This window comes from Oryctolagus cuniculus, chromosome 3, assembly GCF_964237555.1.
Source record: "Oryctolagus cuniculus chromosome 3, mOryCun1.1, whole genome shotgun sequence".
NCBI lineage: Eukaryota > Metazoa > Chordata > Mammalia > Lagomorpha > Leporidae > Oryctolagus > Oryctolagus cuniculus.
In genome coordinates, this window is record NC_091434.1 from 99,675,460 (window position 1) to 99,700,850 (window position 25,391).

The 25,391-nt window shown below is 36.0% G+C and overlaps 1 protein-coding gene across 7 annotated transcripts in view; it reads right to left on the minus strand.

The window, feature by feature from the left end:
* Positions 1 to 25,391, minus strand: part of KYNU (kynureninase) — a 228,983-nt gene that overhangs the window by 151,321 nt on the left and 52,271 nt on the right. For 5 of the 7 annotated variants that reach the window (XM_070071543.1, XM_070071542.1, XM_017342818.3 and 2 more), the window contains exon 3: positions 10,766 to 10,886. The exons of the other annotated variants lie outside the window; for them this stretch is intronic. In XM_070071543.1, coding sequence (XP_069927644.1) covers positions 10,766 to 10,886 — 121 coding nt within the window. The remainder of the gene's footprint in view (positions 1 to 10,765; positions 10,887 to 25,391) is intronic. 7 annotated transcript variants of the gene reach the window in all.

Consider the following 25,391-nt stretch of genomic DNA (forward strand, 5'->3'; position numbering starts at 1 on the left):
TAACATTAACAACTAAGCAGTTAATTTCAATGTGCATTGCAGTGTTCAATAATGTGTAGCTCTCTTTGACTCAGTGCTTTCCCATAAAGATCCATTGCTCATGAGAAGGAAGCACTGATTTAGCTTTCACGGCATCCAGAAAGGATGGTCAGTGGTAATTGAAGGAAGTATAAAGAAACATTTGTCAATATTACTGGCCACAATAACAGGAGGCCCTGTGTTGAGAGGTCAACAGAACACATTAAGGGGGCAGTTAATACAAAAACCAAGAAAATGTCAGAAAAGAAACTGAAGGGACCAACACCTCACCAAAGTGGTGTGAAAATTACTTTAAATGGAAAACATGTGGATAAAAGCAGCTGCAGTGGTGGGCTGCAGCATGTTAAGTTGCCCCTTAAGATGCCCACATCCCTTATCTTAGTGCCTGGCTCAGGTTCAATCCAGCTTCTTTTAATACACCTGGAGAACAGCAGATGATGACCCAATTATTTGGGTTCATGTCATTCATAGTGGAGTCCTGGATGGAGTTCCTGATGTCTATCTTTGTCCTGGTCTAGCCTCAGCTGTTGTAGGCATTTGGGGAATGAACCAGTGGTTAGAGATCTCTCTCTTTCTCTATTTCTCTCTCTCTCTCTCTCCCTTTCTCCCTCTCCTCCTCTCTCTTTCTCCCTTTCTTTGTAATTCTACCTTTCAATAAATCAATATTTTTGGGAAAAGCAGCTACAGAAAGAAACATTACCCAAACTTAAGCAGAGTGTCCTAAGAATACATTGGCCATTGACTCACCTTAGAGAAAAGATGAGCCTTAGCATTGAGAGGTGAAATTCAACAGTTATTGATTTCCTCCTGGACAGCTTCCATACAGGAACTGTACTGCCCATAAGCAACAACATAAAGAATCCCAGTAGAACTTTTTCATAGTTTTCCACTGAAGCACTAAAACTCTAGGCTTATATATAAACCCTTACTATTCTCTGTTCTGTAAGCTACTTCTTGTGCAGTGATTCTGCTTTTATGCTAAATGAACTACTCTCCTGTTCATCTGTCCATTATCAATTAATTTGCAGGCCCCTCTCCAACATAAGAAGTTAAGTTCTAAGTTGATAGAAAAAAAGTTTTACTTCCAACAGAACTTTCCTAGAAAACACCATACATGAGATTGTAAGCTGAATATTTGAGAACAAAGCAAAGAAATAATAGATTTAATATCCATGCTATGATAATAGGAAAAGGCACACTGATTTCGATCATGGGAAGATATCAGGGGTCATATTACCAGGGGATTGTTGTTATTATTGATAAGTAATGACTCAGTCCTATCATTTTTCCATAAATATTCCAGTTTAATGTTTTCCATCTCCTAGAAAATATATAAACACATGGAGACTGAACATCATGCTACTGAATGAACAGTAGATCACTGAAAAATTCAAAAGGGAAATAAAAAAATTCCTAAGACAAATAAAGATGACAACACATAAAATATTATGGGACACAGCCACAGCAGTGCTTTTTAAGATTTTTTGTATTTATTTGAAAGAGTTACAGAGAAAGAAGGAGAGACAGAATGGGAGAAAGAGTAGGAATGATCAAAAGAGATAGAGATCCTCCTTCTGCTGGTTCACTTCCAAGATGGCCACAACAGTTATTCCCGGCAAGGACATAGCTAGAATCCAGGAGCCGGAGGATTCATCCAGGCTTCCCATGTGGATGGCAGTCACCCAAACACTTGGGCCACCTTCTGTTGATTTTTCGCATGCCATTAATAGGAAGTAGATGACTTGAGCTAGCATCCATACATGGATGCCAGTATCACATGCAGTCTTTACCAGCTATATTGCAATGCCTGCCCCCAAATGCAGTGGTAAGCAGAAAGTTTATAGCAATGATTGTATACATCAAGAAATAAGAAAGGCATCAAATAAAGGATATCATAATGCATCTCAAGGAGCTAGAAAAACAGAAACAAACTGAACCTAAAATTAGTAGGAGGAAAGAAATAATACAAATTAGAGAACAAATAAAAAATATTGAAATAAGAGTTCTTGGCCAAGATGGCAGTACAGCAACAGGACATTAGAGTCACAGGGGGAACTCATAGAAAAGTTTGGTAAAATAATGGATATAAAATCAACACACAAAAAACAACAACCCTTGTATACAGGGACAATGCCACCACAATAGCTACAAAAAAATTAAATACCTTGGAATAAATTTAACCAAGGACGTCAAATATCTCTACAATGAGAATAAATAGAAGAAATAGAAGAAGACATGAAAACACAAAAATTGGAAAAAACTCCCATGTTCATAGTTTGGAGGAATCAATATCATAAAAATGTCTATTCTTCTGGAAATAATTTACAAATTCCCAATACCAATCAAAATACCAAAGGCATTCTTCTCAGATCTAAAAAAGATGATGCTGAAATTCATTTGGAAACACAAGAGATCTTGTATAGCTAAAGCAATCTTGTACAACAAAAAGTCAGAGGCATCACAATACCAGATCCCAAGACGTACTCCAATGCAGTTATATTCAAAACAGCCTGGCACTGGTACAAAAATAGAAGGATAGACAAATGGAACAGAATAGAAACACCAGAAATCAATCCAAGCATCTACAACCAACTTATATTCAACCAAGGAGCTGACACCACTCCCTGGAGCAAGGACAATCTCTTCAACAAATGGTGCTAGAAAAACTAGATTTCCACATACAGAAGTATGAAGCAGGACCCCTACCTTGCATCTTATACAAAAATCCATTCAAAATGGATTAAAGGCATTAATCTGACACAATACCATCAAATAACTAGATCTTTGGGGAAACCCTGCAAGACATTGGCACAGGCAAAGAGTTCCTGGAAAAGACCCCCAAAACAGGCAATAAAAACCAATTCTAACAAATGGGACTACATCAGATTGAGAAGCTTCTGTACAGCAAAAGGAACAGTCAGGAAAGTAAAGATGCAACCGAGACATTGGGAAAAATTATTTACAAATCATGCAACTGATAAAGGATTGATAACCAGAGTATATAAATTGAACAAAGAACCCAACAACAGCAAAACAAACAACACAGTCAAGAAATGGGCAAAGGACTTAAACAGACATTTTTCAAAAGAGGAAATCCAAATGGCCAACAGACACATGAAAAAATGTTCAGGATCACTAGCCGTCAGGGAAATGCAAATCAAACCACAGCGAGGTTTCACCTCACCCAGGTTAGAATGGCTTTCATAAGAAATCAACCAACAACAAATGCTGGCAAGGATGTGGGGAAAAAGGTACTATAATCCATTGTTGGTGGGAATGCAAACTGGTAAAATCACTATGGAAGAAAATTTGGAGATACCTCAAAAATCTTAATATAGTCCTACCATAGGAACCAGCCAACCCACTCCTGGGAATTTACCCAAGGGAAATGAAATCAGCAAATGAAAGAGTCATCTGTAACCCCAAGTTTATTGCAGCTCAATTCACAATAGCTAAAACTTGGAATCAACCTAAATGCCCATCAACAGAAGACTGGATAAAGAAATATGGGAAATGTACTCTATGGAATACTACACAGTGGTTAAGAAAAAAATGAAATCTGATCATTTGCAACAAAATGGATAAACCTGGAAAACATCATACTTAGTGAAATAATCCAGTGTCAAAGGGACAAATATATGAACTCCCTGATTTGTGATAACAGAACACCTAAAAGGTGACCTCAAGAAGTGAAATTGACACTATGAGAAGCAATTACTTAAACATCCTTTGTCTTGGCTGTTGAGGAACAGTTTATTATTTCATTTTTTAATATTTGGGCATCAATACTTCTACGGCTTTAATATGTGTTTTCTCTAATATTTTTTTCTTTTATTTAATGAACATAAATTTCCAAAGTACAGCTTATGGATTACAATAGCTTCCCCCCCATAACTTCCCTCCCACCCACAACACTCCCCTCTCCCCTTCCATTCATGTCAAGACTAATTTTCAATTATCTTTATATACAGAAGATCAATTTAGCATATATTAAGTAAAGATTTCAACAGTTTGCACCCACACAGAAACACAAAGTGTAAAATACTATTTGAGTACTAGTTATAGCATTAATTAAACACCTAAGAGTAATTGTGTATTAATTACAGAGTTCAACCAATAGTTTTAAGTAGAACATAAAAAATACTAAAAGGGTAAAGTATTAAGTTCTTTTTTTGTTTGTTATATAGAAATTTTTTTAGTTTAATAAATGTGAATTTACAAAGTGCAACTTTTTGTATTGTTGTGGCTTCCCCCCCAACCTTCCTCCCTTCCGTGCTCCCCTCTCCCATTCCCTCTTCCATCCCGCCCTTCATCGAGTTTCATTTTCAATTACCTTCATATACTGAAGATCAACTTAGTATATACTAAGCAAGGATTTCAACAGGCTGTACTCACACAACTGCACAAGGTATAGGGTATTGTTCGACTAGTAGTGTTTTTAAGTTTCATGGTAAAACACATTAAGGGCAGAGATCCTACGTGGGGAGCCTGTACCCAGTGACTCCCGTTGTTGATTTAACAATTGGCACTCTTATTTATGACGTCAGCAATCATCCTAGACTCTTGCTATGAGCTGTCTAGGCTATGGAAGCCCCTTGAGTTCACCGACTCTGAACTTGTTTAGTTAAGGCCGTATCACAGTGGAGGTTCCTTCCTCCCTTCAGAGAAAGGCGCCTCTCTCCTTGATGGCCTGTTCCTTCTGCTGGGGTCTTGTTCACCAGGATCTTTCATTTAGATTGTCTTTTTGCCACCGTGCCATGGCTTTCCATGCCTGTGAGAGTCTCATGGAGCTTTTAGCCAGATCTAAATGTCCCAAGGGTTGATTCTGAGGCAGGAGTGCTGCCATTCTATGAGTCTGCTGTGTGCCTGTTTCCCCCGCAGGATCATTCTCTCCCTTTTAATTCTATCCTTCATTATTTGCTTACACTGGTCTTATTTGTGAAATCTCATTGACACATACCCTATCTTTTTGATCGGTTGTGTATTTATACTTATCACTTTACCAAGTGCGCTGGCATTGGTACCTGCCTCCTTGGTAAGACTGAGTTGAAATCCCCTGGCACATTTCTAGTTCCACCATTGGAAGTAAGTCTGAGTAAGCATGTGCCAACCTATATATCTCCTCCCTCTCTTATTCCCACTCCTATGTTTAACAGAGATCACTTTTCTGTTAATTTTAAACGCCTAAGTTTATTTTTTTTATTTTCATTTTTTCTGCTTAATACTCTTGGGTAAACACTTAATGTAGAATTATTCATAGGTGTTTTAAGTCAATTAAAAATAGATCCCAGTTAAAAATAAGAGTTGGAATGAGAGAAGGAGGAGCTGCACAGTTTGGCACACATTCCTATGTACTTACCTCTAAGATTTACTCTAAAAACTTGCCATGGGACTCCAAATCCCATTAAGCTGGGTGGTAGTAACCCCAATCTTATGTGATAAATTTATCATATTAAGTGTGGAATTGCTCATATAGATAGGATTAAGTATCAAAAGGATCACATAAATAAGACCAAGTTTCTGGTAATAACAACAGATAGAATCAAAAAGGAGATAAAGTTCCAACATGGGAAGCAGTCCACACAGCAGACTCTTAGAATGACAAACGCCCTAAACAGCATTCTGACCTCAGAATCAGCCTCTAAGGCATTCGGATCTATCTGAAAATCCCATGACAGCATTTCAGGCATGGAAAGCCAAGACAAATTGGCAAAAAGTATACTGCATGAAGGATATCTGCGAGACCCCAGTGGAAAAAAAGGGGCCATCAAAGAAGGATATACTTTTCTCTGAAGGGAGGATAGAACTTCCTCTTTGCATATGGCCCTATCTAAATACCATTGTATAGGTGAACGATAAGACTCTACTAAGTGACTATTGCAATTTATAGCAAAGTTTGGAAAAGTTACAGAGTTTAAAATACAAAATCAATAGTATTTTTATACACAAAAAATGTCATAGCTGAGAAAGAACTTGCAATGGCAGTCCAATTCACAATAACTACATTCATAATGCATTCAAAATAACTACAAAAATTTAATTATTTGACATAAATTTCATCAAGAAAATGAAAGGATTTAATCAAGAGTTGTAGAGACAATGAAAATTATAAAACATTAAGAAATAGAAGGTACAAAGAAATTAATAATTCTCCTATTTCACAATTTTGGTAGAATTCCCATCATCAAAATGTCCATATAACCAAAGTGATTTGCAGATTCAATGAGATCTCAATGAAAATACCAAGGGCATCCTTTTTGGATCTGGAATAAATGATCCACAAATTAAATGGAAGCACAAGAGACCCTGAATAGCTAAAGCAATTTTAAACAATAAAAATAAAGATGGAGGCATTACAATGGCATACTTCAAGGCATATTAAAGGGAAGTTATAATCAAAACTGCCTAATACTGGCACAAAAATAGACATGTGAACAGACAGAACACAATAGAAACCCCATAATTAATCCACACATCCACAACCAACTATTCTTTGGCAAATGAGCTAAAATCACTCCCTGGAAAAAGATGAGTCTCTTTGAAAATAGTGTTCAAGAAATGGGATCTGTGCACGCTGAACTATCAAATAAGACCTATACCTTACAAGATATACAAAATTTAACTCATAATGAATCAGGAATCTAAACCTAAGACCAGAGACCATCAAATTATTAGAGGAAAACATTGGTGAAACATTGCAAGGCACAGGCATTGGTACTGGCAAAGACTTCTTGGATAACATGCCAGAAGCACAGGCAAGCCAAGCAAAAATAGACAAATGGAATAACATCAAGCTAATAATCTTCTGAACAGCAAAGGAAACATTTAGCAACATGATCAAGAAACCAACAAAATAAGAGAAAATCTTTTCAAACTCTGCATGTGATAGAGGTTTCGCCTCAGCCCAGTTAGAATGGTTATCATGCAAAAATTAAAAAAAAAATACAAATGCTGGTGAGGATGTGGGGAATAAGGTACCCTAAAACACTGTTCATACCATACTTCATACCTAGTGTAAACTAATATGACCAATATGGAAGACAGTATAGAGATTCTTCAGAAATCTGAAAATAGTCCATATGACCCAGCCATTTGACTCCCGGCAATTTACCCAAATGAGATAAAATCAGCACATTAAAGAGTTATCCATACCCCATGTTTATAGCAGCTCAATTCACAATAACTGAGATATGTAACCCTCTAGATGTCCCTCAAGTGAAGACTGGTTAAATGAAATGTTATATATAATAGAATATTACTCAGCCATAAAAATAATGAAATCCTGTCTTTTGCAACGAAATGGATGAAGCTGGAATCTATTATGTTATTGAAATAAGCCAGATCCAAAAAGACAAATATATGTTTTCTCTTTTTTTTGTGGTAGCCAATATAAGAGAACAAAAAAAGCTTAACTCTATATGAGCAAAACTGACATCTTATGACTTGCTTATTGTTTATAACCCTGGTCTATATGCATGAGGAACAGTAGTATGTATAATTTTTACTTGTAGAACTCTTTATTTAGAAGAACAATAAGCCTGTGATTATAAAGTAAATTGAAAGTATGTTATGGTTGGCCGGCGCCGCAGCTCACTAGGCTAATCCTCTGCCTTGCGGCGCCGACACACCGGGTTCTAGTCCCGGTTGGGGCGCCGGATTCTGTCCCGGTTGTCCCTCTTCCAGTCCAGCTCTCTGCTGTGGCCAGGGAGTGCAGTGGAGGATGGCCCAAGTGCTTGGGCCCTGCACCCCATGGGAGACCAGGAGAAGCACCTGGTTCCTGCCATCGGATCAGCGCGGTGCGCCGGCCGCAGCGCACTGGCTGTGGCAACCTTTGGAGGGTGAACCAAAGGCAAAGGAAGACCTTTCTCTCTGTCTCTCTCTCTCACTGTCCACTCTGCCTGTAAAAAAAAAAAAAAAAAAAAAAAGAAGTAAAGAAAGTATGTTATGGCAAAAATTTAGAGCGAAAATAAAGGAAGGAAGCAGGAAGGAGGGAGGAAAATATCATTATATTCTTAGAATTCTGTATATGAAATTCAAAAACTCTTTATTAATAAAAATAAAGCATTATACAATTAAAAATCAAATAGTAAATAATATATTTAATAATAATTATTTATAAGAGCTTTGAAATCAAAGATGGGTACTCTGGTTAGAGGGCACACGAATTCATGATTGCCCAGAAACCACTGGGGTAAGCCGTTGATGATGTTGACTGGGCCACCATAGCATAAAGCAAGAAAACTAAGTAAAATGAAGAAAGCAAAATATGACAGGTATCTTTTGGTTAGAAGAAATCCTGGGGGCTGGCACTGAGTTGCATAATGTTAAGTAGCCACCTACAAGGTGTCATCCCATGTAAACACTAGTTGGAGTCCTGGCAGCTCCACTTCCAATCCAACTCCCTGCTAATGACCTAGGGAAGCAATGGAAGATGGTCCAAGTGCTTGGGTCCCTTCAGTTACATGTGAGACCCAGATGGAGTTCTAGGCTTCTGGATCCCAGCCAAAGACATTGCAGCCATCTAGGGAGTGAACTAGGAGATGGAAGATCTCTCTTTAGCTCTGTTTCTCTCCCTCTCTAACTCTGCCTTTCAAATAAATAAATACTAAAAAAGGACTCTTTAATTACCTTTACATTGCCTAAAACATTAAAATGCACTTCCTTTCTGAATCATCTTTAATAAAAACTAGGTAGAAAGGTTTAATGAAGACTATGAAATTTTCTGCTGTCACAAGGCAAAATGCAAAAGTGAAAGGCAGTAACAATAGGAGGGTAGGTGTTACAGTGGAGGCATATTCCTGAAATATAACTTTAACATCTTGACAATAATCAACTAGTCTCACATTAAAGCAGGATAACCATAAGGGTATGAATAGAATACCAGGACAACATCTTTTTAAATGCCTAGAGGATAAAATAAATTTTAAAAATGCACAGCCTTGCTGAATGAATATCCAAGAGGCAAGGACACTCTGCAAAGTTCAAATTCATTCGATCTAATTCTCTGCTCTCTCTTACATTAAGGCCAAAAATGAATATTAACCATTTTTATTAACTATGACCCTCATTTATTAAATACTAAACCTGCTAGTAAAAAATGCTCCCAAATGTGGTGATGAGTATTTTGCAATTTATGCATAGAAGTTATGCAGATAAAGTTACAACAGATTAATAAATTATACAAGCCTCTGTCATTTTGCATTAAATTGTAAGCATATACTATTTACCACTAAAATTAAGAACTCTTCAGTTTTATCCATGTTAGTAATCAATGGCATAATCAGCATAAACTAAGCTTTAAAGAACAGGTGCTATACACACCATCAAATGGGAGCAGCATGAAGAGAAGTGAAGAAATACTGTGAGTTTCTACAAGAGCTAAAGGTCTTGCCTCCAGAATTCTTATTCAGTGTTGTTAAATCTTTCTGAAATTTTGTTTCCTGACCTTCAGGCTTAGCGTACCCCATTTTAATATTTTAGTTTTAAATATGCAGCAAATATTTTAAAAATATTTCAAGTTATTTGGAATATTTAAAGATATTTAAATGTTAAAAACAAATAAAACTTGAAAATGTATTTAAAATATTTCTAGTTTCAATTTTATCAACAATGACTAGGGAAAGTTATACAATACATGACTAGGTTATTTTCCTTCAGGGGATTATAATATAGCCAATACAGGGAAACTAATGAAAACTCATCTCTAAACTGCCTACCCACAAGTAGTGACATTTGGGGAGGGCCAAGTACTATGGCTGAGATGGTTGGATTCACAGAGGGAAAGGGTTCAGCTAAGGTGAGAGTGTGAAGGTCTTCCTTAGAAGAATAAATGAGAACATAACAGATAGAGAAAAACACAGTCCTGATACAAGGCTCCCTCATGCTTAGAGCACACCTTCTTTGCTAAGCTAACATTAAGCATCTTTCTCAACAAACCATCGTGCATTTGGGGAAAAAAAATGCTTTCTGCCTCATCTAACCCTTTGACCTCCTCAACAAGTTCGGATTTTCTTATTAATAAGAATAAATATCAGGGCAAACATTTGGTGCAGTACTTTAAATGGCTATTGAGATGCTTGCATCTGTATTGGAGTGCCTGGGTTCTAGTGCTGGCTCTGCTTCTAATTCCACCTTCCTGCTAATGCACACCCTGGGATGCAGCAAATATAAGTAAAGTACTGGGGTCCACCCAACCCATATGGGGCATGTAGATTGAGGAGGGATACCTGTTTCAGTCTGGCCTAGCTCTGGCTGTTGTAGGCATTTGTGTAGGAGTGAATCAGCAGGTGTGTTTCTCTCTCTCATTTCAGGAGTGAACCAGAGGATGGAAGATCTCTGTCTCTGTGTCTCCATAATTCTTTCAAATAAAATAAATCTGTTTTAAAAAAACTAAATTCATAAATATTAACTTCTTTGTTGATCATTAAAAAATAACATGATTATATATGATTTGTGTGTGTCAACACAGGTCTGATAGAAACTGAAATGGTTTAAATATCATAGAATTGTTACTTTTGACTCTGCTACTTACTTGGCATGTAACCTTATTCTGATCCTTATTTATTTCATTAATAAGATCATGGTATTGATGGCATGAGCCCCATAGTTTCTCTCTGCTTTTAAGTACTAGGGTTGTAGCCTATATATTTTCAAATATTAAACACCCTATTATGAGTTTAGTATTTTTGTATGAGAAGTAGAATAGTAGTTTTAAGAAGATACTTACATTTTGGCCCACTTATCTAGTTCTTCTTCAAGATATGTTTTAACCATTTTTGGTTGAAGGCCAAGAGAATTTCCCAAGAAATAGATGGCATTTTCATCCTTATTCACTAAAGATAAATCGACTGAAATAGAATAATATATACAAAAATGCTTATTCAGTTAGTTAACTAACATTCTTCCACATGATGTTGTTAATCTAGTACAAACAATTAATATAATTAAACAGTTTACAATTACTTCCAAGGATAATATGAGGTTCTCTGAGAAGTAGTTAACCTCTTGCATTTATATTTTTAGATGTAACATAAATCTATAGAGGTTCATATGCAGATCCCTCATATTTATGGTATTCTATGTGGAAATCTAAATTAGCAACTACTCCCAGTCATGTATAGCCAAAGGCAATAGAAAAGAGCTAAAATAGAGCTTTTTCCAATACCACATCAACTTATCTAACATTATTAGAAGTTGCCAGAATTTAGGTAAGTACTAAAACCCTGTATTAATCAGTGTAGTAGATAAGTCATATTTGTAAATATATATGTAACCTAAATTATTATTTACATAATTAGGGAGATATATTGAACTTACAGTTTTTCATTCTATATCTACAGACATATTGATATGTAGACTATTGTTATGTACATAGGTGAAGATTTTTCTCTATATCTTTCAAATAAATAAGAACTTTGAATGTTTACCTATCTTACAGTTCACCTCTTATATACAAGTCAGTCACAATGCTTAATACATAGTATAGAAATGTACAAGATTATAATCATGGTTTTGAACTAACAAGTTTTTCTCTTAAGGGGGAAAAAGTACTACATTTCTTGCTGACAATTCACTGGAATCATCTAATACTGTATTTGCTTTTACCTTAGACAACCTAATTAAACCCCTAAAGACTTTTTAATGGTACATCATCTATTTCAGCCTGATCACTTTCACAGATACTATACTGATTTTTATTTTTTCATTGACAACTTTTAAACTAGACCCAATAAATGGTGTTAGCATTGTTCACACATCCTAATTGTATTATTTAACAGTTCTTTGTAGATGTAGAGAGCAAATAAAGATTTTTATTTAGAATTTGAAGATTTTCATTGGTTTTCCATGACTCAATTTTCAATTTTGCATTCAAGTACATACAAACTGAAGGCTAAACATGTTCTGTAAGTGTCAATACATCAGTGACCCAGGATGAGGAGGCAGGCATGCATATTGCACATCCCATTGTCCTTTTTCTTTTACTGCTAATGTTTTTACTGACAAACAGGTAGTGAGCAACTTTCATTTAGAGAATTCTTTTTTAAAGTGTACTCACTGTGAAAGAACAGCAGAATTGAAAACTGAATTATCATGTCCCATTCCAGTCATAAGTCTTCTTTCACAATGGCCCTTCTCCTGGTTGAGTTGTGGTTTAACAAATCTCAAATTGTATCAAATGGCAATATATGAGGACACATTACTCACCATTATACAATGTGATAGAGTAAAGTGTATTTCATAAAGACTCCCCCCAAAATGAAAATATAATCCACCATTCTATACCCCAGTCTTATCTGATCTGTACAATGTGAGAGCCAAACCAGATTTTAAGTCATGGATTCCTAGACTTCTCCTGTGCCGGTAGAACTAAAATCAAGGCTGTTGCTATTGGAAGTATGAGGTGCTAACAAAGATGGGGAAGAGGACTCCAAGGGTTGAAGGAAAAGCATGTGAATCAGATTTATTGGAACCGTGCCTTCCACAAGATTGAAGGAATAAAAGAATATATTTCCTGCAAGTGGTTCCAGTGAAGACTTCAGACATGACAGAAAGGGCTTTCCATGGGTATGACTGGGCACTGGGTAGGACTTTAGTGTTAAGAAGAGTCTGCTGCTGGTCAAGCCATGTAACTTCAAATGGCCATAGAATCTGGGATAAGGGTAAGCAAAAGTTCTTTATGGCCTCACAGACTTCTTCCTAGGACAATATGGGGCTCAACAAGCTGTGGAAATCTAGGAAGAGGGAAGAAGTCCCAACATGAAGAAGCCAAGATTGTGTTTCAAACGTTTTACATGTCCAGCTTGGATGTGTTTTTAAAATGAAAATTATACTCATTATTTTAATCTATTAATAGGATGTTACTGAGAAGGGCTTTGTAATTGTACTAAATTTAAGATCAACTTTCTTTTTTTCAACTTTTATTTAATAAATATAAATTTCCAAAGTACAAATTTTGAATTATAGCAGCTTTTACCCCCATACCCTCATCCCACCTGCAAACATCCCATTTCCCACTCCCTCTCCCATTCCATTCTTCAAGATTCATTTTCAATTATCTTTATATACAGAAGATCAATTTAGCATATACTAAGCGAAGATTTCAACAGATTGCACCCACACAGACACATAAAGTATAGAGTACTGTTATAGTAGTAGCTTCACCGTTAATTCTCATAGTATAACACATGAAGGACAGAGCTTCTACATGGGGAGCAGGTGCACAGTGACTCCTGTTGTTGATTTAACAATTGACACTCTTATTTATGTCAGTAATCATCCAAGACTCTTGTCATGAGCTGCAAAGGCTATGGAAACCTCTTGAGTTCAACAACTCCAATCTTGTTTAAACAAGACCATAGTCAAAGTGGAAGTTCTCTCCTCCCTTCAGAGAAAGGTACCTCCTTCTTTGATGGCCCGTTATTTCTACTGAAATCTCACTCCCAGAGATCTTTCATTTAGTTCTTTTTTTTTTTTCTTTTTTGTCACAGTGTCTTGGCTTTCCATGCCTGAAATACTCTCATGGGCTTTTTAGCCGGATCCGAATGCCTTAAGGGCTGAATCTGAGGCCAGAGTGCTGTTTAGGACATTTGTCATTCTATGAGTCTGCTGTGTATCCTGCTTCCCATGTGGGATCATTCCATCCTTTTTAATTCTATCAATTATTATTTGCAGACACTGGTCTTATTTATGTAATACATTTGACACTTAGTCCTATCTTTTTCATCAATTATGAACTTAAATTGATCACTTTCACAAGTAAGATGGCATTGGTACATGCCACCTTGATGGGATTGAATTGGAATCCCCTGACACGTTTCTAGCTCTACCATTAGGGGTAAGACCAAGTGAGCATGTGCCGAACTGTACATCTCCTCCTTCTCTTATTCCCACTCTTATATTTAATGGGGTCACTTTTCAGTTAAATTTAAACAACTAAGAATAATTGTGTGTTAATTAAAGAGTTCAACCAATGGTATTAAGTAGAAAAAAATACTAAAAGGAATAAAATAGTATGTTGTTCCTCGACAGTCAGGACAAGGGCTGATCAAGACATTGTTTCTCATCGTGTCCATTTCGCTTCAACAGGTTTCCTTTTAGGTGCTCAGTTAGTTGTCACTGATCAGGGAGAACATATGATATTTGTCCCTTTGGGACTGGCTTATTTTATTCAGCATGATGTTTTCCAGTTCCTCCATTTTGTTACAAATGACCAGATTTCATTTTTTTCTGATGTATAGTATTCTATAGAGTACATATCCCATAATTTCTTTAGCCAGTCTTCTGTTGATAGGCATTTAGGTTGATTCCAGGTCTTAGCTATTGTGAATTGAGCTGCAATAAACATTGAGGTGCAGACAGCTCTTTTATTTGTCAATTTAATTTCCTTTAGATAAACTCCAAGGAGTAGGATGGCTGTGCTATATTCAGGTTTCTGAGCAATCTCTAAGCTGACTTCCATAGTGGCTTTACCAGTTTTCATTCCCACCAACAGTGGGTTAGTGTCCCTTTTCCCCCAGATCCTCTCCAGCATCTGTTGTTGGTTGATTTCTGTATGTAAGCTATTCTGACCTGGGTGAGGTGAGACCTCATTGTGGTTTTGATTTGCATTTCCCTGATGGCTAGTGATCCTGACCATTTTTCCTGTGTATGTTGGCCATTTGGATTTCCTCTTTTGAAAAAATCTATTTAGGTCTTTGGCCCATCTCTTAAGTGGGTTGTTTGTTTTGTTGTTGTGGAGTTTCTTGACCTCTTTGTAGATTCTGGTTATTAATCCTTTATCGGTTGCATAGTTTGCAAATATTTTTCCCATTCTTTTGGTTACCTCTTAACTTTCCTGACTGTTTCTTTTGCAGTACAGAAACTTCTCAATTTGAGGTAATCCCAATTGTTAATTTTGGCTTTGACTACCTGTGCCTCTGGGATCTTTTACAAGAAGTCTTTGCCTGTGCCTATATCTTGCAGTGATTCACAATTTAATTATTATAAACATCTGGAACTAGTTTTACAGCTGAAATGACAACCTTGAAGTTGACATGAGAAAGTTGTGCATGTGTTTGATTTTTTTGAATGTCACTAGTCTTCAAATTTCAATTATGACACATTCATCTACCATAATATTTCTTATATTTTCTACACTTATAGATATTCAGATTAATCTCTATCTTCTTCCTACCCCTTCCCACCTTTCCCTTCCCCTCCTTTCATTTACCTTCTGTTCTCTTTTCTTCTTCCCCTCCTCTCCCTTCCCGTGACATTGTTAGCATGTTTTCCTTTGACAAAGAAAGTGTGAAATCAGCAATGTGAAGAAAACTGAGACCTGAAGTTGGAAAGAACAATGCTCCATCTTCATGTACTACCTACTATATACAACTTTTACCCATAAATAACTATAGGAAGCAATAATGATGATAGCTTTGGAGGGTGTGGAGGATCTATAGAAATCGAGTTGCAAAAGTAATCCGATCCTGTGGGTGTTCAGAAGACCCTTAGATAGCAACTGAAGAAAGAAAATCATGTGCATAGATGTTTGTAACTACTTATGAAAGTTGTTCTTCCTTTTCTCCCATGTAATCCTTTCTGCTTGCTGTAATCTATGTAATCTTTCTACATTCTTTATGAAAGGAAAGGAAGAAGGTTTAATATAGAATTTCCTAATTGTGGTCAGATCTACATTTAGCAGTTTTGGAATATTCTTCAGTTACAGGAGTTTTATTGTGTTTCTTTTTATACTTTTGTGTAAGTTTTCCTCAGTGGGGATATTTATTAATCTTTAGCTCTCAAAATCAGCCATGATTCACCATTTCCTTTCTTCAAGGTTATCTTGCCAATGGTTATGAATGATCACATCAATCATAATTGATAATTTGATGCCTCCTCATAGCTAGAGCCAACATCTACAGTCTAGTGGAAAACTAGTAGTTGGTACTGTGCCTTTTAGATAAAATCCTTTGGAATATGAGGTCTCTAGTTTCAAACATACCTCCTTAGCCATTCCTGATTAACCCTTGCACAACTTGGCATGTTGTGGATTTTGTTGGATGGCTTCAGTTTTTCATGTCCATGGACTTAGGAGAGGCTCCTTTATACTGCATTCATTGTTTGATGTTCAACAAAAATATTTACTGTAGAAATGAAGACACTGACAAAATTCTTTGATTGTAGTCGTTGCTAGTTAAGGTCATAAGGTTTTGCAATTTCTTAATGATCCTTGATTTTCTCCTGCATCTCAATGGCTGTTTCAGAAAAGCTTGAAACTTACTATAGTTTTCCTTTTCAAGGTAAACTTCTGCTTGATTCGCATATTTTAATGAGTCCTAAAATTTTGGCTAAGTATAATGCTTCAGGACTATGACTGAATTTTCATTTAGGTATCATTTTCCAACTTCTTTCAATGTCTTGCCTCCAGTTCTCAAGAAGGTCTTCTTCCACAGGATTTAGTCCACTAGTGGCTCAAAGGAACAAGTGGATAAAGAAGCAAGCATTTAGGATAGTGATTAAACCACATATTTGATGGTCAGCATCCCATGTGGTATTGCCTAGGTTTGAGATCTGTCTCCACTACAATTTCCAGCTTCCTGCTAATTCATATCTTTGGTGGCAGACCACATGGGAGACCATATTGAATTCCTGGTTCCAATATTTAGCTTGGCCTTGGTTCAAGTTTTGTAGGCATTTGGGGAGTAAAACAACATATGGGAACTCTATATGACATTTCCATCCCCACCCTATGTGTATATATTGCATGTCTCTGTCTCCCTCTATATAAAATATAATATTTGTGTTATGTTATGTAATATGTAACTCATATATTATACATAACTATTATGTTATATATATAAATAATATATTCTTTTATTTATTTAAAGGAAGCAGTTGAGGTATCTCAACTTCTCCTTAATCCACACTTTCCAATTCGATTCTTAAGATACACTGAGATGTTTTATAATTTGTAGACCTTGTGGTTTTGTGTACAGATCAGTCCACTTACTGTGTTTGCTTTGCTAATCTCCAGGAGGCATGATCTCTTATACTATCAGCCAACTAGCCACAATTCACCAACTCTTGTTGAGCTGACAATACTTGCTTCATGTTAGAATCCTCTATATTGGTTTGCTGGGGCTTCCTTCACAAAGTCCCTAAAATGGTGTGGTTTCAATAGCAAAAATTTATTGTCTCACAGATCTGGAGACAAGAAGTCTAGAATAACTTGTTAGCAGGATTAGTTCCTTCTGAGTACTGTGAGGGAAGAGCATAATCTAGATCAATCCCCCTTGATTATAGAGGGTTATCTTTATGTGTGCAGAGGGTTTTGGTGCTATGTTTATGAGTCTCCAACTTTCCTCTTTTTTATAAAGTCATTATGTCATATTACATTAAGAATTACTTTAAAACATTTATCTCATTTTAACATGATTATTTTTAAAATACTATTTCCAGATAAGGTCACATTCTGTGGTAGCAGAGGTTAGGATTTTGACATTTGAATTTTTAGGAGATATAATAAAACACATAGCACCATCCTCAAAGATTTACTTGAGTTCAGACTTGTTTAAGAACTGAAGCCTTTCTACTTTCTCCAAACAAGCCAATATAATCCTATCCATTACCACCACCTCCTACATCTTCTGGGGTATTTTTAGAACATGCTGAAGTTATCACAACCCAACACGCATACTTGATCATCTTGGAGTAATTTAAGCCTATTGCTTATCACTGGATTCTATTAACCCAAAGGAAATGTGTGCACTGGCATAAAATGGACATGTAGACAATTGGAATAGAACATAAATCTCAGTATTTACTCCACACATCAAGAACCAAATAATATTTGACAAAGAGCTAAAATCGCTCCCTGGAGAACGGATAGTCTCTTAAACAAATGGTGTGGCGTAAGTTGGATCTGCCTGCATAAGTATAAAACAAGACCCCTACCTTACACCTTACACAAAAATCCATTAACAGGAATCTAAATCTAAGACCTGAAACCATCAAATGATGATATAAACAAAGGAGAAACACTGCAAGATATTGATATATGAAAAGACTTCTTCAATAATTTCCCAGGAGCATAGGCTATAAAAGTATAAATAGAAAAGTGGGATTACATTGAGCTAAGAAGCTTTTGCCAGCAAAGGAAACAAACAAAATAAAAAGGCTTGTGATGAAAAGGGAAAATATTTGAAAACTATACATCTGATAATGGAGATGGATAAATATCGAGGCTAAAAATGGAGCTCAAGAAACTCAACAACAACAAAATAAACCATCCATTTAAGAAAATTGACTAAGGATATGAACAAACATTATTCAAAAGTTGGAATACAAATGGCCAATAGAGACATGAAAAGATGCAAAGGACCACTAGCCATCAGGGAAATGCAAATAAAAATCACAGTAAGGTTTTACATCCCCAGTTAGAATGGCTTTTATCCAAAAACCAAAAAACAAATGCTGGTGAGGATATGGTGAACAAAAGCATCATAATAGATTGTTGGTGGGAATGTAAACTAATACAATCATTACAGAAAATAGAATGGAGATTCCTCAGAAATCTGAAAATAGATCTACAAAATGACCCAGCCATTCCACTCCTGGGAATTTACCCAAAGGAAACGAAACCAGTATATGAATGGGTTATATTTACCCCCATGTAAAGCTCAAAGCACATTAGCTAAGATACAGAATCAATCAACTGAGGGCTAGATAAATAAATTGTAGTATATATACACATAGAATATTACTCAGCTGTAAAAAAAATGAAATCCTGTCTTTGCAAGAAAATGGAACAACTGGAGATTATTATGATTAGTGAAATAAGTCAGTGCCCAAAGGAGAAATATTATATATTTCCCCTGATTTGTGATAACTAATATACAGAGTACAAAAAATATAATATACATGAATTAAACTGACATTTTGAGATTTGATGGTTATTTATCATCCTTGCCTACACGCTTGAGGAATGGTGATTTTTCTACTTACTACTTCTTGAGTTATTATTTAGTGGAGGGTTAAGTTTGTGTTTATAAAGTAAACTGAAAGTACATCATTCTAAAAATTAAAAGAAAAATAAGAAAGGAAGGAGGAGGGAGTGTGGGAGAGAAGGAAGACTCAAGAATAGGGCGGGAAGTATCCTTATGCTGTTAAAATTGTATATATGCAATACATGAAATATGTTCTCTTTATGTAAATAAAAATAAAATAATCACATATCATTAAAGTGTAGTAGTATATCATTATTAAACATTTGTTTGACAAATATATCAAATAAAGTTTGACAAAACTATATTTGTTGCAGTACTGGCATATCTTTCTTGTTTTTTATTTTTTTTATTTTACTTCTCACATATTAATGAGAATGTGTAGTAAGGGAGAACATGTCTTTCCGTATCCAGCTTATTTCACTCAACATGATGTTTCTAGTTATACACATTTTTGTGAAAATGCTAAAATTTCATTTTTCATAGATGAATAATACTCCATTGTATGTAAATATGTGTATGCATATGTGTGTATATAAACATACTTTCTTTATCCATTCATTTGATATGAACATCTAGGTTGATTCTATATTTTGGCCATTATGATCAGTGCTACTATAGACATGGAGGTAAAGGTATCACTTTAATACAAGCTGTTCATGTCTTTTTGGTGTATATCCAGTAGTGGGATTGCTGGCAAGTCTATTTCTAGGTCTTTCTAGAACTCTCCAGACTGTTTCTCACAGTGGCTGCACTAGTTTAAACTGCCACCAATAGTCTGTAAGAGTTCCCTTTTGTCCACGTCCTCACCAGCATTGGTTATTGGCTTTTGGATAACAGCCATTCTGAGAGGTATGAGGTGATATCTTATTGTGGTTTTGATAAGTATTTTCTCAATTGCTAGTGATGTTGGGTATCTTTTCATATATTTGTTGGCCATTTTTATTTCTTGAGAAATGTCAATTAAGGTCCTTTTCTCAATTTTTTACTGGATTAATAGTTTTTATTGTTGAATTTTTTGAGTTGCTGATATGTTCTGGATATTTAAATTAAAAAATAAGTTACTGCCAAAATTAGAGAGAAAGGAAAAGAAAGAAGGGGGAAGAATGGAGGGAAGGATGGAAGGAAAGAAGTATCATTATATTCTTAAAATTATATATATGAACTATCTTGAATTTACTTTTTATTACTATCATAATAACATCAGTATTGTGTTGTACTAATTGTAATACATTTGCTCTGACCATGAGAATCTAAAGTATTAATAAATTCATTAAACTTAGTGAAATAAGCCAGTTCCTAAAGATAAATACCATGTTTTCCCTCATCTGTGGTAGCTAGTACCTAAAATGTAATGTATAGAACTGAAATTGTCATTTTGAGATTTCATGACTGTTTACAGCACTTGTCTCTAGTGTTGAAGAAAAGTGTTCTTTTCTTCATGATATTTGTCGAACTCTTTACTAATGTCAGGTTAATCTTATGAGTATAAAGTAAAGTGAAAATAGATTTTTACAAAAATTAAGAGTGGGAATAGGAGAGAGAGGAGCAAGAGGTTGTGAGAGCATGAGTGGCAGGGAGTGTATGGTGGGAAGAATCACTATGTTCCTAAATCTGTATATATAAAATGCACAAACCTCATATATCTTAAATAAATTTAAAAGTAAACTCCTTAAAAAAATCTTACATATAGAAGTGCTAATAGTTTTAAATTTAGAAAATAATTTAAAATGCAAAAATTTTGAGATTCAAAGTTCTAAGATGGCAGAGTAGGGAAAGAGCTTACTTCTCTAGCCTAGAAGACAGTTTTTAAAAAGTGGAGATAGTGTAGTCTCAGAGAAAAGTTAGGGAAATTAGAGGGACATAGTGGACCTACGTGGAGGTCATGAGTGACCATGGCTCGGGACTCCAATAGCTGAGAGCCTATGCACCAGTGCTGGAAAGTGAGGAGTGACCAGACCGCAGCATCCCAAGTCACTAGTGAAAAAGCAGCAGGAAGAGCCTAGAGGGAACCAGGCTTGGAGCCCCGTGGGGGAAAGTGTACCAGGCAAACTAGAGGAAGAAAAAAAAAAAAAACAGATGGACATATTTCTCATTCCTTGATCACTTTACAAAGGCATACTGTAACAAGCTGATAGAGTGGGCATCATTTTGGATATACATAATAGCTGCAGCAGCTCGTGTCTGCACCTGGCAACCAGCCAAGTGGATACTCCTGACTCTGGAGGGGAGAAATAACAGGGGCCTAGGAGTTTGTGACTGTGTGAAGCTTCTGAATTGGGACTGTGAAAAAAATTGAGGTTGTGTGGGAGGACTCACAGATGGCTAGGAATTTGAGCAGTCTCAGTGGGAGACTCCACAAGCTTGGGGGTTCCTGATTACCTGGTGAGAGACATTGCTGGAGAATCTGAACTTACACTGAGGACTGCACAAATCCTTTGTATGGTCCTTAGGACAGAGTGGATGAATATTTTACCCACCAGGGCTAGTGCTCAGGCTCTGATCTCCATTGAAGAGAGCTCAGCTGAGCAGAATATACCTCTCTTCTGATTAAAAAGAAAAACAGAGAGAGAGAGAGAGAGAGATTTACCATGTCAAACCTGGGTGTGTCACCTTAGACATGCCCTTTACCCTAGAGAACTGAGCAGAGCTCTCTGGCCACACCCACTAAGAGCCTCTAGAGATTCACTGAAAGCAGACATTCCACTTATCTACATAGCACAATGATGAAAGCCACCACAGAAAAAAAGAGAGAGAGAGAGAGAGAGAGAGAGAGAGAGAAGAAGAAGAAGAAGAAGAAGAAGAAGAAGAAGAAGAAGAAGAAGAAAAAGAAGAAGAAGAAGAAGAAACAAATAGTTATCTTCACAAATGCCAAACAACAAATGCACCAATCCAAGAAGTTAGAATAAGGAACACAACATGAAGCCCCCAAAAGAACACGCTTCAATACTAGATTGTGAAGACAAGGAGATAGAAGAAAAGAAATGGAACACAAAAAATTGATCATAAGAAATATATAGAAGTACTCAACAACAAATGCATGAACTACTGAAATCCATGCAGGACATGAAAAAAAAATTCTCCCATGGAATAGAGATCTTAAGGAGAAATCAAAATGAAATGAAGAATTCAATAGAACAAATAAAAAGTGCAGTGGAGAGCCTTAAAAACAGAATTGGTGAAGCAGAAGAGAGAATAACAGACTTAGAAGACAAGGCACAGGAAAATATACAGTCAAACCAAAGACAAGAAGAGGAAATAAGAAAACTAAAACCACAGTTTGGAATCTATAAGATATTATAAAAAAATCCAACATACAGGTTCTAAGAGTTCCTTATGGCATGGAGAGAGAGAAAGGATTAGAAGGCTTTTTTAGTGAAATAATAGCAGAAAACTTCCTGGGTTTGGAGAAAGAAAGGGACATCCATATACAGGAAGCACAAAGAACTCCCAATAAACATGACTAGAAGAGATACTCACCATGACACATTGTAGTCAAACCCACCACTTCTAAAATGTGCGTGAGAGAAATGCCAGATTACTTTCAGAGGATTTCTAATTAGACTCTCAGCGGACTTCTCATCAGAAACCCTACAGGCTAGGAGGGAATGGTGAGATATAGTCGAAGTACTAAGAGAAAAAAACTGTCATCCCAGAATATTATACTTTGCAAAGCTCTCATTTGTGAATGAAGGTTAATTAAAGACCTTCCATAACAAACAAATTCAAAGAATTTGTCACCACTCATCCAGCCCTGCAAAAGATGCTTAAGGATGTGTTACACACAGAAACACAGAAACATGGCCACCAATACGAAATAAGGTAAAGGAAGAATATCTCTCAGTAAAAGATCAAAGGAAGTTCAAAGTATAAATTAGGGGTATCTATTGAAAAATGGCAGGGCAAACTCATTACTTATCAATAGTCATATTGAATGTAAATGGCCTCAACTCTCCAGTTAAAAGGCACAGACTGACTGAATAGATTAAGAAACAAAACCCATCTATTTGCTGCCTACAAGAAACACATCTCACCAACAAAGATGCATGAAGACTGAAAGTGAAAGGATGGAAAAAGATATTCCATGCCAACAGAAACCAAAAAAGAACTGGTGTAGCCATCTTAATATCAGACAAAAGAGACTTTAACACAAAAAAATGTTAAAAGAAACAAAGAAGGCACTATATAATTATTAAGGGATCAATTCCACAAGAAGATGTAACTATTATAACCATGTAGGCACCTAATTACAGGGCAGATGACTATTTAAAAGAAATGTTAAGGATTTAAAGGGAGACTTAGAATCCAATACTATAGTACTGGGGACTTCAATACTCCACTCTTAGCAATGGACAGATCAACCAGCCAGAAAATCAGCAAGAAAACAGCAGATTTAATCCACACTATAGACCAAATGGATGTAACAGATGTCTACAGAACTTTTCATTCTACAGTTGCAGAATACAATTCTCAGCACTGTATGGAACCTTTTCTAGGATTGACAACATACTAGGCCATAAAGCAAGTCTAACAAAATTCACAACAATCAAAATCATACCATGCATCTTCTTGGACCATAATGGAAATAAGCTGAAAATCAGCAACTCAGAAATCTCTAGAACATATGCAAACACATGAAGACTGAACAACGTGCTCCTGAATGAACAGCGGGTTATAGAAAAAAATCAAAAGAGAAATCAAAAAAATTCTGGAAAAAAATGAAGATGACAATAAACATGTAAAAATTTGTTGGATACATCAAAAGCAGTGTTAAGAGGAAAGTTGATAGCAATGGGTTTTCCAAGAAATTGGTAGGCACAAAATAAATGAGCTATCAATGCATCTCAAGGATCTAGAACAACAATAGCAAGCAAACCCAAAACTAACAGGAGAAAATAAAAAAAATTAAAATTAGAGAAGAAATCAACAGAATTGAATAAAAAATACAAAATATCGGCAAAATGAAGAGCTGTTTTTTGAAAAAATAACCAAATTAAAACACCATTGGCCCAACTAACCAAAAAAAGGAGAGAGAAGATGCAAATCAATAAAATTACAGATGAAAAGGAAATATAACAATAGACACCTGAGAAAAAAAAAAGAAACCTTTAGAAGTTACAACAGAGTTGTATGCCAACAAACTGGGAATCCAAGAAGAAATGGATAGATTCCTGGACATATACAACCTACCTATACTAAGCCATGAAGACATAGAAAACCTAAACAGACCCATCATCAAGACAGAAATTGAATTAGAAGTAAAGGTCCTCCCAACAAAGAAAAGCACAGGACTGGATGGATTCACTGCTGAATTCTATGAGACATTTAAAGAATAACTAACTCCAATTCTTCTCAAAACAATTGAAAAAGATAAAGTCCTCCCAAATTCTTTCTATGAACCCAGCATCACCTTAATTCCTAAACCTGAAAAAGATGCAACATGGAAAGAGAATTACAGACCAATTTACCTAATAAACATAGACACAATAATTTTCAACAAAATTCTAGCCAATAGAACCCACAAAACATCAGAAAGCTCATCCACCCAGACCAAGTGAGATTTATTCCTGGTAAGCATGGATGGTTCAACATTCACAAATCAATCAATGTGATACACAACATAAACAAACTGCTAAACAAAATCCATATGATTATCTCAATAGATGCAGGGAAACATTTGACAAAATGCCACACCCTTTCATGATGAAAACGCTAAGCAAACATTCCTCAACACAATCAAGGTAATTTATGACAAACCCAAGGCCAGCATCATATTGAATGGGGAAAAGTTGGAAGCATTTCCACTGAGATCCGGTACCAGACAGGGATGCCCACTCTTACCATTGCTATTCAGTATTGTCCTGGAAGTGTTAGCCAGAGCCACTAGGCAAGAAAAAGAAATCAAAGGGATACAAATTGGGAAGAAACAAGTCAAACTATCCTTATTTGCAGACGACATGATTCTTTATGTAGGGGATCCAAAAAAACATTACTAAGAGACTACTGGAACTCATAGAATAGTTTGGCAAAGTAGAAGGATGGAAAGAATGGGTCATCAAAGAAGGAGGTACCTTTCTCTGAAGGGAGGAGAGAACTTACACTTTGACCATGGCCTTGTCTAAATATGATCAGAGTCGGTGAACTCAGGGGGCTTCCATAGCCTTGGCAGCTCGTGACAAGAGCCTACGTTGATTACTGATGCCATAAACAAGAGTTTCAATTTGTTAAGTAAACAACAGGAGTCACTGTGCACTTACTCCTCATGTAGGATCTCTGTCCTTAGTGTGCTGTACATTGAGATTTAATGCTATAACTAGTACTCAAACAGTATTTTTCACTTTATGTTTCTGTGTGGGAGCAAACTGTTGAAAT